Source organism: Macadamia integrifolia, unplaced genomic scaffold (genome assembly GCF_013358625.1).
Source record: "Macadamia integrifolia cultivar HAES 741 unplaced genomic scaffold, SCU_Mint_v3 scaffold724, whole genome shotgun sequence".
NCBI lineage: Eukaryota > Viridiplantae > Streptophyta > Magnoliopsida > Proteales > Proteaceae > Macadamia > Macadamia integrifolia.
In genome coordinates, this window is record NW_024870525.1 from 105,830 (window position 1) to 118,051 (window position 12,222).

Sequence of the window (12,222 nt, forward strand, 5' to 3'; positions counted from 1 at the left end):
TTAATTACTCAAATTGTGCAAATTGGGCTGTACCTAAGTGGGCTTAGCTTAGCCAGAGAAGTAGGCCCATTTCATAGAGATCTTAATTGATGAGTTAGGCTTTTTTTTTTTTTGGTAAGAGGAAGCGTTATCGAAGTACTTCGTGTAGAACACATAGCAGGAGTGGAACAAAACCCCCTGGATTCATGAATCAGAATTGGGCCATACTATCATATACATCATTAGTTAGGGCCTTCCTTGCCAGAGAATTAGCCAAGCTGTTAATCTCTATTGCAGATCTTAATTTAGAGGTTAGCCCTTGACATATAGAACTTGCAAGAATAAGCTATATGACTGCAGGCACACCGTACACCATCATAGCATTCTTCTTGGAGTTGGAAGGGTGAACATGAAAATAAACAGAGTATCAAAGGCATAATTGTACAAAATGTATGTGAATCAACTCTAATTTACAATGGGCCCATGGAGACAAAATAAACATAAATTATATGGCCCATTAGCCCACAAATCAAATATACATTATGCATTGACAGGTTTATGATATTGTCACATCAGATCTAAAGTCTCTTTTGTTCTCTTTAATTTCATATACAAAACTAGCAAACTTAAATATAAATAAAGGCTAAAAAGATTTTTCTCTATGACCAATTCTCCAATTCCTTCTCCACTATTGTCTATTAAGTCTAACGTTTAACCTCCTAAGCCATATTGAATGCAGGATCATATGAAAAGCATCATACCGTTTGACCGGTTTGTTCAGTACAAAATGCTTCCTCACTGCCTTAACACCCATCTTCAATCTTCTATAATCTTCTTCTGGGATTTCACTTAGTATCTTCTTCAAGTTAGGAATATCAGACACATTAACCTGAACTGAAAATGCTTCCCACCGGAGAACATCACTAAATGGCAACACATAATTTTCTGATAGAATTACCGGCACACACTCGGCATATATGGCTTCAACAATTCTTGGGCTTGCGACTTCATATCCACTTGGACATAGACAGAACTTGGATTGGAGCATGAATGTATTGTAGTTGAGGTCTTTGGGAAGGTATTCAAATACACGAAGGTCATTGTCTCGTTCTTTCCAGTGTTGTAAGAGGAGGGGCCTTATTGGACCATGGACACCTCCAGAAAAGAATGCAATATATGGTCGTGGTGCATCTTCTGGTGGTACTGAGAGGAGCTCCGGCGAGATGTTGCCGTCGTAGAGGTATATTTCCGGGAGACTTACATCTTTTCGAGGGTTGAATCCTTCAGATGTATTGGCATTGCATAGGACTCTGATTGAAGTATTGTAGAGATATGGGTTGCCTCGAGAGGCATCGGGGCCCTGTGTGTATGAGAAATATTTCAGATTTTTTTATAATACAATTACAGATAAAATTTTGCATCTGAATCCTCTCCAACTCGCTCTCGGGATCCAAAAATTGTATTTTCGGAATAAATTTTATGTCTAGATACATTTTGTAATAAGAAAATAGATAAGAACCAGGTGCATTCTAGACTTAAAATCTATTCTAAGAATAGATACTAAACACAACCTAAATATGAAGCATAATAAGAAATGCAAGAAAATTAGGGTTTTTTAGAATAAAATAAAGTAAAATATAGCATAAAATTTTCCTTCACATATATGTGGGGACTTAGGGCCCACCACATGTTCAAGTGTCCTATTTGGACTTGGATCCTCTATGACACAACATGGTTTCTGTCGAGCATTCAATGCCTAGAAATGCTTTGGGCTGCCTATGACCACCTTGGGTTCAGTGTAGATGCGTGCCAGATAAGATACCCTGTTGCGCCACAGAAGACTTCAGTCCTATTTTCAATCACCATATAATGGACCCCACCATAATCTCAGCACACATGGTTGACATGGATTGGATTACAATTGGGTAGCAAATTTAAAAATTTTATAATTCTATCACAATCAAGATCCCATTACAATCCCAGCACATATAATTGACTAGAATTAGACCACAACCAAACAGTTTTGCAGCTTTGCAAGAAAACTTAAATGTTTACCGAGCATATAATTGTCAAGCATTAAAGGGCCGAATACAGTTAATTATAATGCAATTGCTCATTGGCCCTCATGGGCTAGGAAAGCTGGGCGAACTAAACTAAAGTCAACTCATTTATGTCTTGGGCCAAACATGAACCACAGTGATCTACCCTCAGGTTCTCAATGGGCCTGATTAGGCCGGACCAAAACTGAACCGTTGACATCCCTAGTAACAGAGACATCTCAATGTGTTCAATTTTCAAGGATATTGCCAACAAGGGATCATAGCGGGGACCGGGTTGGATCACATTTGGACCAACATGTCACTAACTCAAGGTGATGATGCCCAGCAATAGATGGTTTATTCCATTATGGCCCAAAAACATTATCATCACCTAGCACTAAGAAGAGGGAAAAGAAAAGAAAAGAAAAAAACTCACCCAATCATGACAAGCAAGCATGAAGTGATCAGCTCCAAGAGTCCGGTTCCAGAAGGGATACTTTTTGGAGATAACTTTCAAGTAGCCCGAAACGAATTGTTGGAGTGGAGTGACATCGTAAGTGTAGGGTTTGTAGAGATAAGAGACCATCATAGTCACGCTGTAGGGCATGAAGTAAACATGCGCACAGTGCGGATCGCTGGTTCTGAACAAATGGTTCCCGAACTCCATCTCTTGTATAAACCGTCCCTCTACTGTGTACAAGTCCTTACACGGACCGTCATGGACGAAGGGTGGTTCCCCTTCTTCGTACACAAACACCCTTAAACTCTTCTCCATCTCCATATAACTTCTGCAAAATGGAGTAAGGGTTTTTTCGTCATTCTATGAGTGCACCATGGGATAGAAACGGAAGAAGATTCAGATTTCAAAAGGAAAAGAAAGCAAGAAATGCTTACTGATAGAATGCGCCGGGGTTACGGTAGATATCGCCTGCGGGGGTATCATGATCATCCTCGACGCCATACGAGACGTTTCGACTCAGTGCGGCTTGACGGATCGCAGCTCGGGCTCGGGCGAGTCCTTCTTCGAGTTTATCACCGGTTCTATCATTCCCAACTCTCCTCTGCGAAGTACCATTTAGGGTTAAGTGCACGAGAAAACAAAACTAAATTAAAAAAAAGAATGAAGTTGAGATCTTTACAATGACGGCGGGGCTTTTGAAGCGATTTAGACTGGAACCAGTAGAAGTAGTAGAGATTACAGACTGAGCTTCTTTAGAGATGGCGAGTGTAGTCTGCAACTCAAATTTATTGTGTGATTGATCTTTGAGTTTCGTGAAGGAGAAGCCTAAGAATGGATTGAGATCACCCCAAACGATGGAAACTATGATCAGTGAGAGAAAGAAAACTGAAGAAAGAAATATAACTGATATCACACGAGGAGGTTCCATTACTGAGCCTTGTGAAGGAGGTTTCTCTCACTTCATTCTTCTGTTGTGGGGAGAGAGACGTTTAGAAGTTGGAGCGAAAGTTCAGGGTATTTAAACAGGAGAAAAACCAGGTGAGACTGATGACTACTGATAGTATAATATTATTCACTACACATGCAATCAACGTTGAAAGTATTAAAAAAAAAAAAAAAAAAAAAAGATTATTATAGATTTCGATTTCTGTTTTTTGGTAGCTTTTAGTTTAAGAAAGTAGTAATAAAGTAGAGGGGAGATGTACTGTAGAAGCGAAGGAAGGAAAGAAAGTTGAAATTGTGGGGACTCTTTAATTTCACTGACCTCATCCAATAGGGTCTTCCGTAGACGATTAGAAGACCTATTGTGAATTTCGAAAAATGGTAGTTGTGTTTAGTACAACTTCCCTAGTAAAACAAATCTCCTATAGACAAGGAATGAGGCCCATGAATTATAATGATGGCCCGAGTATGCGTGGAATGAGTAGGGTTTTGCTATCTATTCCAACATAAACACATATTTCCAATTAAATAGAAGGTGTAAACGGTGGTCCCATTGCAACCTAGTCGTGGTTTGAGTTGGGCACAGGCTATTTAGATAGTGAGGGTAAGACTATGTTTATTATGATCATTCTTAGACCAGGTAGTGATGAAAACTATTTACATTGATGAATATGCCTTTTTTAATTTTTATTTGTTCTCCTTATGATTGAACTCTAAGAAAAGTAAATGGATATATCTTTCGCTAATCCAATCTAAGAGTGTCAATTGATTTGGTTTTGTTTCTTTATTTTGATTTCAATTCAGTTCAAGATGTATCATGTAGAAATCGAATAAAATCTCATCATCCAAATCAATATCGAACTAGATTGGTTCACTTTTTATTCGGTTTCTTATTCGATTTGTGCCCTTATTTATATGTTTGGCAACATTTTATCTTCACAATATATATATATATATATATATATAAATGAAACATGAAAAGCCAACTTCAATTTAGCCCGTTGAAATCAATAGAGTAACTATACCATACAATGGAAATGAGAAACATAATTCATGGCTAATCCCCAATCCAATTTGGAGCATGTATAAACGCCCTGCACATGATGACTCATAAAGCAGGCTCTAAATAAATCAATATTTTCTTCAGGGTCTTTTGTCGATGAATTTTTCCCATTAATATTTGAGATTTAATGATATTTATTATAAATGTAACCTTTGAGTATTTTATTTATATATTTTAATAATTAACTCCGAAGTTAGAGTACCTCATGTGTTGTGGATCCCGTAGAATCCTATGATATCTTTAGATTTATAAAGTATAATGGTTAAGATCTTCATTAAAAAAAAAAGAGGAAGAACCCTACCACTCTGGTTTTGGCAACACCAACATGCAGGGTCAATGGAAGGGCATACAGGAGTATCTTCAATGCACGGGGAGAGGATAGTGTGATATTTTCATGCCCGCTTGTGTTGAGTGTAGGCAACACCAAACTGACAGGTTCTTTCTAAAAAAAAAAAGGAGCAAAAGAACACTCCCTACTTGTGCGGCCCTGCGCCCAAACATAAAGGTGGTGAAATGACGCTGTCACACCTGTACAATACAATAAAGACACCTTTATTTTTACACATGTGTGTCCCCTCAATGGCCCCAGTGCTAGAGTAGGGCCGCACGACTAGGGAGCATTCTTCCCCCATCTCCCTAAAAAAAGAAGAAAGAACCCAACCAATTTGCCGTAGCCAAAACCAGCACACGGGAGGATCTTTGGAGCATAGGGAGGGAGGCAACATGGTCTTTTCACTAATGCCTGTGTCTAGACGTAGGCAACACCAGAGTGGAAGGGTTCTTTTTCCCAAGAAAAAAGAAAAAGAATAGTACACTAGTTAAGATGACGTTTAGATCATTCATGGATGGCTAGTGAAAACACGCTAATAATTGGATTGAATTCCTCTGTGGCGCAACAAGGTATCTGACGCGCACCCAATGGTAAAAAATGCTTAGGCACTGAGCTCAAGGCGATCGCAAGCAGCCCAAAGCGTTTTTGAATGTTAGATGCGGACCAGGCGCCCTGTTGCGCCACAAAGGATCCAAGTCTCTAATAATGGCTGCTTATGAAGCGTTTTTGAATGTTAGATGCGCACCAGACGCCCTGTTGCGCCACAAAGGATCCAAGTCTCTAATAATGGCTGCTTATGATTTGTTTTTATTCAATTTTCTTTTACCTAGGAACGTAAACCTGGTCAGTGAACGTGCTTCCTACTTGTTTTCTGCAAGTTTAAGTCCCATGGAGGAAACTTGAGCCATCAATCATGGCGGTTTTAGGGGTGTGGTGTCAAGTTATAAAGCGACTAAGGTATTAGGAGAACCATTAACAAACTTACTACTTTGAACTATCGTTTTTCAATTTTCCTTTTCTGATCCTATCACCCCCGCATCCCACCTGCCTGTGGCTAGGCCTGAACGAGAAGAAGAGAAAAAACTTCATAGAAAAGGATATCGCAAGAAGAGACTAAAGAGAGAGAGAGATGAAATCTCAATTGTGATGAGTGTACGTATCGAGACGTTTATATTCTCAAGGGAAAAAAAGTCAAGTTTTGGTGGTACCTTAAGAGGCAAAATTAAGGATTAAAGTATGATATTGGCTGTTTTGATTAATGTAATAGGATACTTAGGCAGATCTACACGTGAACCCAAAATATTAAAAAAAAAAAAGGAAAAAACAAAGATGAAGAAAAAGGAGAAAGAAGCTACTCATCTATGTCTTTACGAGCAGAAAGGATGCAGTGAAAAGATACCCTTAATCCTTAAACTTTCACAACATTATGTATTTGGACATAGAGAACACAAATATGTTTAACATTTTTTCTTTTCATAAAAAGATAGAATACTTTACAAGTGTTGCGTGCATTCAACAGTCACGTGAATGCTAGCTAGCTATATAAGTTCATATATGATGCAATTTGTTTTTAAAATGTAATTTAATAATCAAGGCATGGTTAGCTATCTAATTTATATATCATTTGATAGGTCAATTACAGCATTTAAAAGGGGCAAAAAAAAAAAAAAAAACCCCAATCGTCATTGTTCAATCAGATGGTCAACTAACTAGAACAACTTGGGGTCCCCTAAACATCAGTCATTGATTAAGTAATCACCATTATTAAATATTAATACAAGAATGTGCATGGTGGGAGCTTACAATTCTTGGTCACATGTAACTTGTTTCACTTCTAAAGGTATAAAATCCCAAGTGTCATTGTTCAATCAGATGGTCAACTAACTAGAACATCTTGGGTGTCCTCTAAATGTTAGTTATTGATTGAGGAATCACTACCAATAACAACAATAATAGTTATAATTTTATCTCAATTAAATGGGGTCGGTTACATGGATCCGTTATGAAATCAGAAAATAAAGAAGCACAAAAGAGAAGTTAAAATGAAGGAAAAAATGAGATAAGAGAAAACAGGTAAAACAATAGAGAAAGACGCATCTTGGGAACATTCTTATAAGGGATCGGCAACATGGGTTCTTGTCCTCCACAAAACTCTATTCAAAGTCATACTAAAATCGAGTCCTACCATATGTATATCTTTTTGTACCACTTCATCAATAGTCATCTGAGGCCTGTCCCTACCTCTTCTAGCTCCCTCCAAATGAATCTGGTCACTCTTTCTTACTATCTCATCCATAGGCCTTTGTTGACCATGGCCATACCACCTCAACCGGCTCTCACAAAGCTTATATATCCTGGAGTGGTGCAACCCCCAAATTATTTCTAATATAATCATTCCTTACCCTATATCTCCTGGTCTTTTCGCAGAGTCCTTTCAACATTCTCATCTCCGCTACACATAGTTTATCCAAACTACTCTTCTTGACTGCTCAACTATCTGCTCCATATGTCATAGTTGGTCATATAACTGTCTTGTAGAATCTTTCTTTGAGTTTAATAGGCATTCTTTTGTCATATAACACTCCCAACGCACGTCATCATTTCATCCAGCCCACTTTAGTCCTATGGGCAACATCATCCTTTATATCACAATATCATTCGTTTCAAGAGGAAATTCAAGTGATTTAATTGATATTTCGAGTTTCAAACCGACTTAAAACTTTTGTGACTTAGATCTTTATTGCACTGTGAAGTCTGATGATCTGATCTCATTATATTCTTCTTGCATATATTCTGGTTGTCCAACGACAACCAAAAGAAGAGCCAAAACAGTAGACCAAAGATTCCCCACGCGGCGATGAGCGAAGCTCTATCTCACCTGAGGAAATCTCTCGCCAATATTAGCTCTTAGCTGAGGTTGGATCTTGTTTTTTTTTTGGTGTTTTATCTTTGAATTTTATCGTTTTTGGATTTTTTATTCATTGCTTATGGGTTTTGATTCAGCTTTTGAGGAAAGTTATAAATTTGCGCGAGTTAAGGAGATTAGCATCATAGGGGATACCAGATGGCTCCATGCTTTGGAAATCTCCTCTGACGAATCATCCGACGGATGTTGCACAATGGATCTCGTAGGTATGATCAAGGGGAGAAAGGGTTAAAGCATCATTTTATATCATCACTTAACAGAGACTGACGGCAAGGGATCTGAACATAATTTGGTGTTCAACAAGGGGTGTTTCTATAATATTGATATTCTCTAGGGGGTGGCGTTGTAAATTACCCTTAAAACAATCACTTTGGGGTAGCTCCCGTTCCCAAAGTTTTACCACTCCCTCCCCTCCTCTAGATTAATTAAAGGGGCACATCATATGTTTCTTATTCGTTTTGCTTATCATAAAACCTTTTGATTCCAAGTTTGATCTCCATAGTTTCAATTTAGTATTAATCACTTCCAGGGTTTCATTTATCAAAACAATATATCAATGACTAGTATACACCACAAAATCGAGTCTTAGATGTGCCTGGTTAGATCATCCATAATCTGTGGAAACAAATAAAGACTTAAAGCTGATCCTTAGTGCAACTCAATTGTGATTGAGAATTCAAAACATTTACCCTCTATCAGAGCAATATCATCAACAACTAGCATACAACACAAAACCAAGTCTTGGATGTGCTTGGTTAGATCATCTATAATGGGTGCAAACAAATAAGGACTTAGAGTTGATCCTTAGTGTAACCGAATTGTGATTGGAATTCATTACATTTACCCTCTGTCATTTTGACACTCATCACCACTCGCTTATACATGTCTTTAACTATATCTATATAGTTAATTATGTCCCTTCTCTTCTCTATGATATGCCAAATCAGCTCTTTTGGTATTCTGTCACATGCTTTCTCTAGATAAACACAGACCATATGAAGGTCCTTTTCGTAATTCAAACATCTACACTTAGGTAATTAACTCACCCGGTCAATAGACAAAGTGAGTGGTGGTCTAAACTTATTTTTGGAGTTTGCTTTAATTTTTGAATTGATGTATGCCATTGCAAGCATGTGCTTTTATGATTTTATAATAAGTATGGTCTATTGAACCTAAATTATTGATTAATTGTGTATGCGTAGGATCCAGTGTGGCTAAGGGGAATTCCAATACCGTGATCGCCATAATGTGAATTGCATCATACATTGGGTGTGTATATCTAGATATGGCTATGGATTTACGCTGTGGCAGATGTGATTTTCGGTACCGTGTACCCCATAGTCGTACTTGAAAATGACATGTAGTGTGATTGATGTGCAATTTCCTATACTATATATATATATATATGCTAGATTACGCTTGGACATGGCATGCAGTGTGGCTGATGTGTGATTTCTGGTATTGTATTGCCATATTAAATGTATAAATATGAAAGACATGTAAGTTATTGTAGTTAGGTAAAATTATCCTATGCCACTATCCCTTGCCAACTTGGGTTAGGTGTTGGATAACCCATTGTGGTAGGTCTGCTGAACCTTTTTGAAATGCCACTTTCGCGGTACAATCTAGTTGTTGTCGGAGGTGAAAACTAAACCGGTGTGGTTGATGTGTGATTTTTGGTGTCGTGGCTGCTAGGAGGGGGTTATTAAGGATTTTCTAGGTGACCAATGTCGCATTCTAGAACCAGAAAGCATCTTTCCACGACTAGGATTTGTACCATTAGGTGACCAATGTGTGATTTCTGGGACCCAAGGATACTGCCTAAAGCCCTGTAGCATGAACTGACTTAGATGTATATTAGGTGGATAATAATAAAACCAAAATGCATAATTTTGCATTCATGGACTATATGTGACTGCTTGCATTAACCCCATCCCTCGCTAAGCTAGTTGCAGCTTACACCACATGCCGTGTTGCTTTTTAGATGATGATGATGCAGGTACCATTGTGCCCATGAGTAGTGACACCTCCTCCTCTACGGCTGAGTATGGTGGTGATTAGTAGACCCCAGAGTCTGAGGAGCATGAATCGAATTGTGCTTGCGACATTTATGCCTACACTGCACCTTAAGCCGAGGGTGATGGTGCCCATTATCATTCAGTATTGTATTTTTGGATGTTATGATATATGTATGTCTTGACAATTTTCTTGTGAAAGATGAAACACCGTTAATGTAATATATTTAACATTTAGCTTCCTCAATGATTTCAAATTGATCTTGTGTATATATATGCCCTGATTTCGTTGCAATGATTTAGTTTGGTTTAATTGTGATATGAAATGTGACGGTTAAGGTACTACTATCAGAGATCCTGGTAGAGATATAGGACAGACAAAAGTCGTCCTAGTCACACCGCAAGTATCCTAGAGGGAGTAGGGTGCAACAATTATTGCAGATAAATACCTTAATTTCAAACTTAAATAATTTTTTGAATTATATACAAATTTCAACCTTTACTCAACTTCAGGGCCTATCTTGACCTAGTCCAAAGATCAGTGGGTTGGACTCCAGCCCATAAATTTTCAACCTGAGGTAAGGCCATATGAAGGCTCTAGCCATGGCTGTTATACCCTTGAGCTGGGATGGGCCTTCAAAGACAGCCTAGCCCGGCCCCTTTGAAACCCTAGTCCAAAGGAACGAATGTATGTTTTTTCTTTTGTTAGGGCTTGTAGTATATATCCAGATGCATATATTTTATGTTTTCATGAAGAATGAAGTAATTTATATTAGATTAGAAGGAACGATATATGGATTGAGTTTATGAGAATCAAGTCTTTTTTTGGCAAATAACAAAGCCCACTGCTCAGTATATCCAGGGCAATGACAAAAGAAAGGCCCAAGCTAGTCCAAAAATAATCCTTTTCCATGTAAATCCTTCACAAATGGTGAAGAAAGAATCTCTTACCACAATATAAAATGCTATCATTGGATTGAGAAAGGGTATTTCGGAACGTTACATAATGGTGATGGGAATTAATTATGACATTAACTATTAAAGGAGTCCAATTAGAACATCAAATCACCATGGTTGAAGAGACTCTCTTTCTACTATAGGTGAAGAAAATTTTTATTAAGATAAATCAATTACAAAAAATTTATTCTCATGGGAAATTTTGAGTATTGTACAAAACAGGGTACCAAGTGCTTAAAATGGCAGTCTGAGGTCAAGTCTCCTTAGCCAAACAGAATGGAGAACCATGTGTAAGAGATCAAAAGGCTTAGCAGGTCTATGGAGTTCAAAATGTCTTTGCACACTTATCACCTTCTTCTGTAATCTCAAATACTTACTTTGGGAGATCCCTTGTAAAATTGTCTTAATCACTGGTATCTTTTCGATCGGAATTTGCACTGTAAACTGGCTCCAATCAAGTATTTCACTGAATGGTAGGACATAGTGATCAGAAATTAAAACAGGGACGCAACCTGTGTAGATGGCCTCAACAATTCTAGGACTTGCAACTTCAAAGCCACTAGGGCACAAGCAAAACTTACTTTGACCCATTAATTTTTTATAATCTTGACCCTTAGGGAGGTACTCATGGACTTGGATCTCCTGATCCTTGTCTTTCCAATGCTCTAATAGTATCTCTCTTATGTAGCCATGAGACCCACCTGCAGTCAATGGCAGACATCAGTGTGTATCTTTTAGTTAATTTCGTTCTCTTGTATTCCACAGGCTCTAAACAGTGTTGCTAATGTCCTGGTAAGAAAAGCTTGTCATCTGACAGATTAGCCATATTTTGTTTCCTGGCTTCACAAGCTTTGTGTAACTGAAGCTAAAGGTTGTACACATGCTAATCAGTTTCAGTAAGGCTGTGTTTGGTAGTCATTCGGAAAAAAAACATTTCTGGCGTTAATTTCATTTTATGGGAACAAGAAAACAGAATCTTCCATTTGGTGTCCATGGTTTGGTGTTTCATTTTTTTTCTTCTATTTTCTAATGAATCGAGTAAAAAAAAAATGCCAGAAACGAGAAATGTTGAAATGTGGTAACCATGTTCCGACATTTGAGTTTTGTTCGAAAATGGAATTTTAATATAAAAATTAAAAATTCTGATTTTGACAAGAAATATCATTTTTGGAACAAAATGACTACCAAACACAGTCTAAATTTTTTTTTTTAACAAAAAATAAATTTGAGACTCACCTGCAAAGAAGGCAAGGGTTGAACGCTTCTTGGGGGATTGACTTTGGCCTGAGACACCAAGGGCTCCATAATGAAGTTTAACTTCTGGTAGAGTGGCATCTATTCTAGGCCTGAAACCTTCTGATGTGTTTGCATTGCAAATAACTCTAATGAAATACCGAAAAAGCTCCGGATTGGCTTCGTTGATATCTGGTGCCTGAAATTTCACATGGAGCAAAGTTATTTTTTTATTTTATTTTTGATGAATAAATAAATATATTAAAACCCTAACAAA

General features: G+C 37.8%; 2 protein-coding genes across 3 annotated transcripts in view; both read right to left on the bottom strand.

The window, feature by feature from the left end:
- Nucleotides 1-463: 463 nt before the first annotated feature.
- LOC122069817 (probable glycosyltransferase At5g25310) lies at nt 464-3,798 on the bottom strand. The gene is made up of 4 exons (XM_042633914.1): nt 3,158-3,798; nt 2,913-3,079; nt 2,455-2,806; nt 464-1,339 (listed from the first exon to the last, which is right to left on the bottom strand). The coding sequence occupies exons 1-4, from the start codon at nt 3,404-3,406 to the stop codon at nt 668-670; spliced, it is 1,440 nt and encodes a 479-aa protein (XP_042489848.1). The 5' UTR covers nt 3,407-3,798; the 3' UTR covers nt 464-667.
- A 7,045-nt stretch (nt 3,799-10,843) lies between these two features.
- Nucleotides 10,844-12,222, bottom strand: part of LOC122069819 (probable glycosyltransferase At5g20260) — a 4,980-nt gene continuing 3,601 nt past the window's right edge. Inside the window, exons 4-6 of one of the 2 annotated variants that reach the window (XM_042633917.1) lie at nt 11,949-12,144; nt 11,294-11,413; nt 10,987-11,178 (exon numbers count right to left, since the gene is read on the bottom strand). In XM_042633917.1, the coding sequence (XP_042489851.1) occupies nt 11,120-11,178; nt 11,294-11,413; nt 11,949-12,144 (375 nt within the window). In that variant the 3' untranslated portion in view covers nt 10,987-11,119. Of the gene's footprint in view, nt 11,414-11,948; nt 12,145-12,222 lie in introns of both variants that reach the window. The other variant, XM_042633916.1, reaches the window with a different exon arrangement.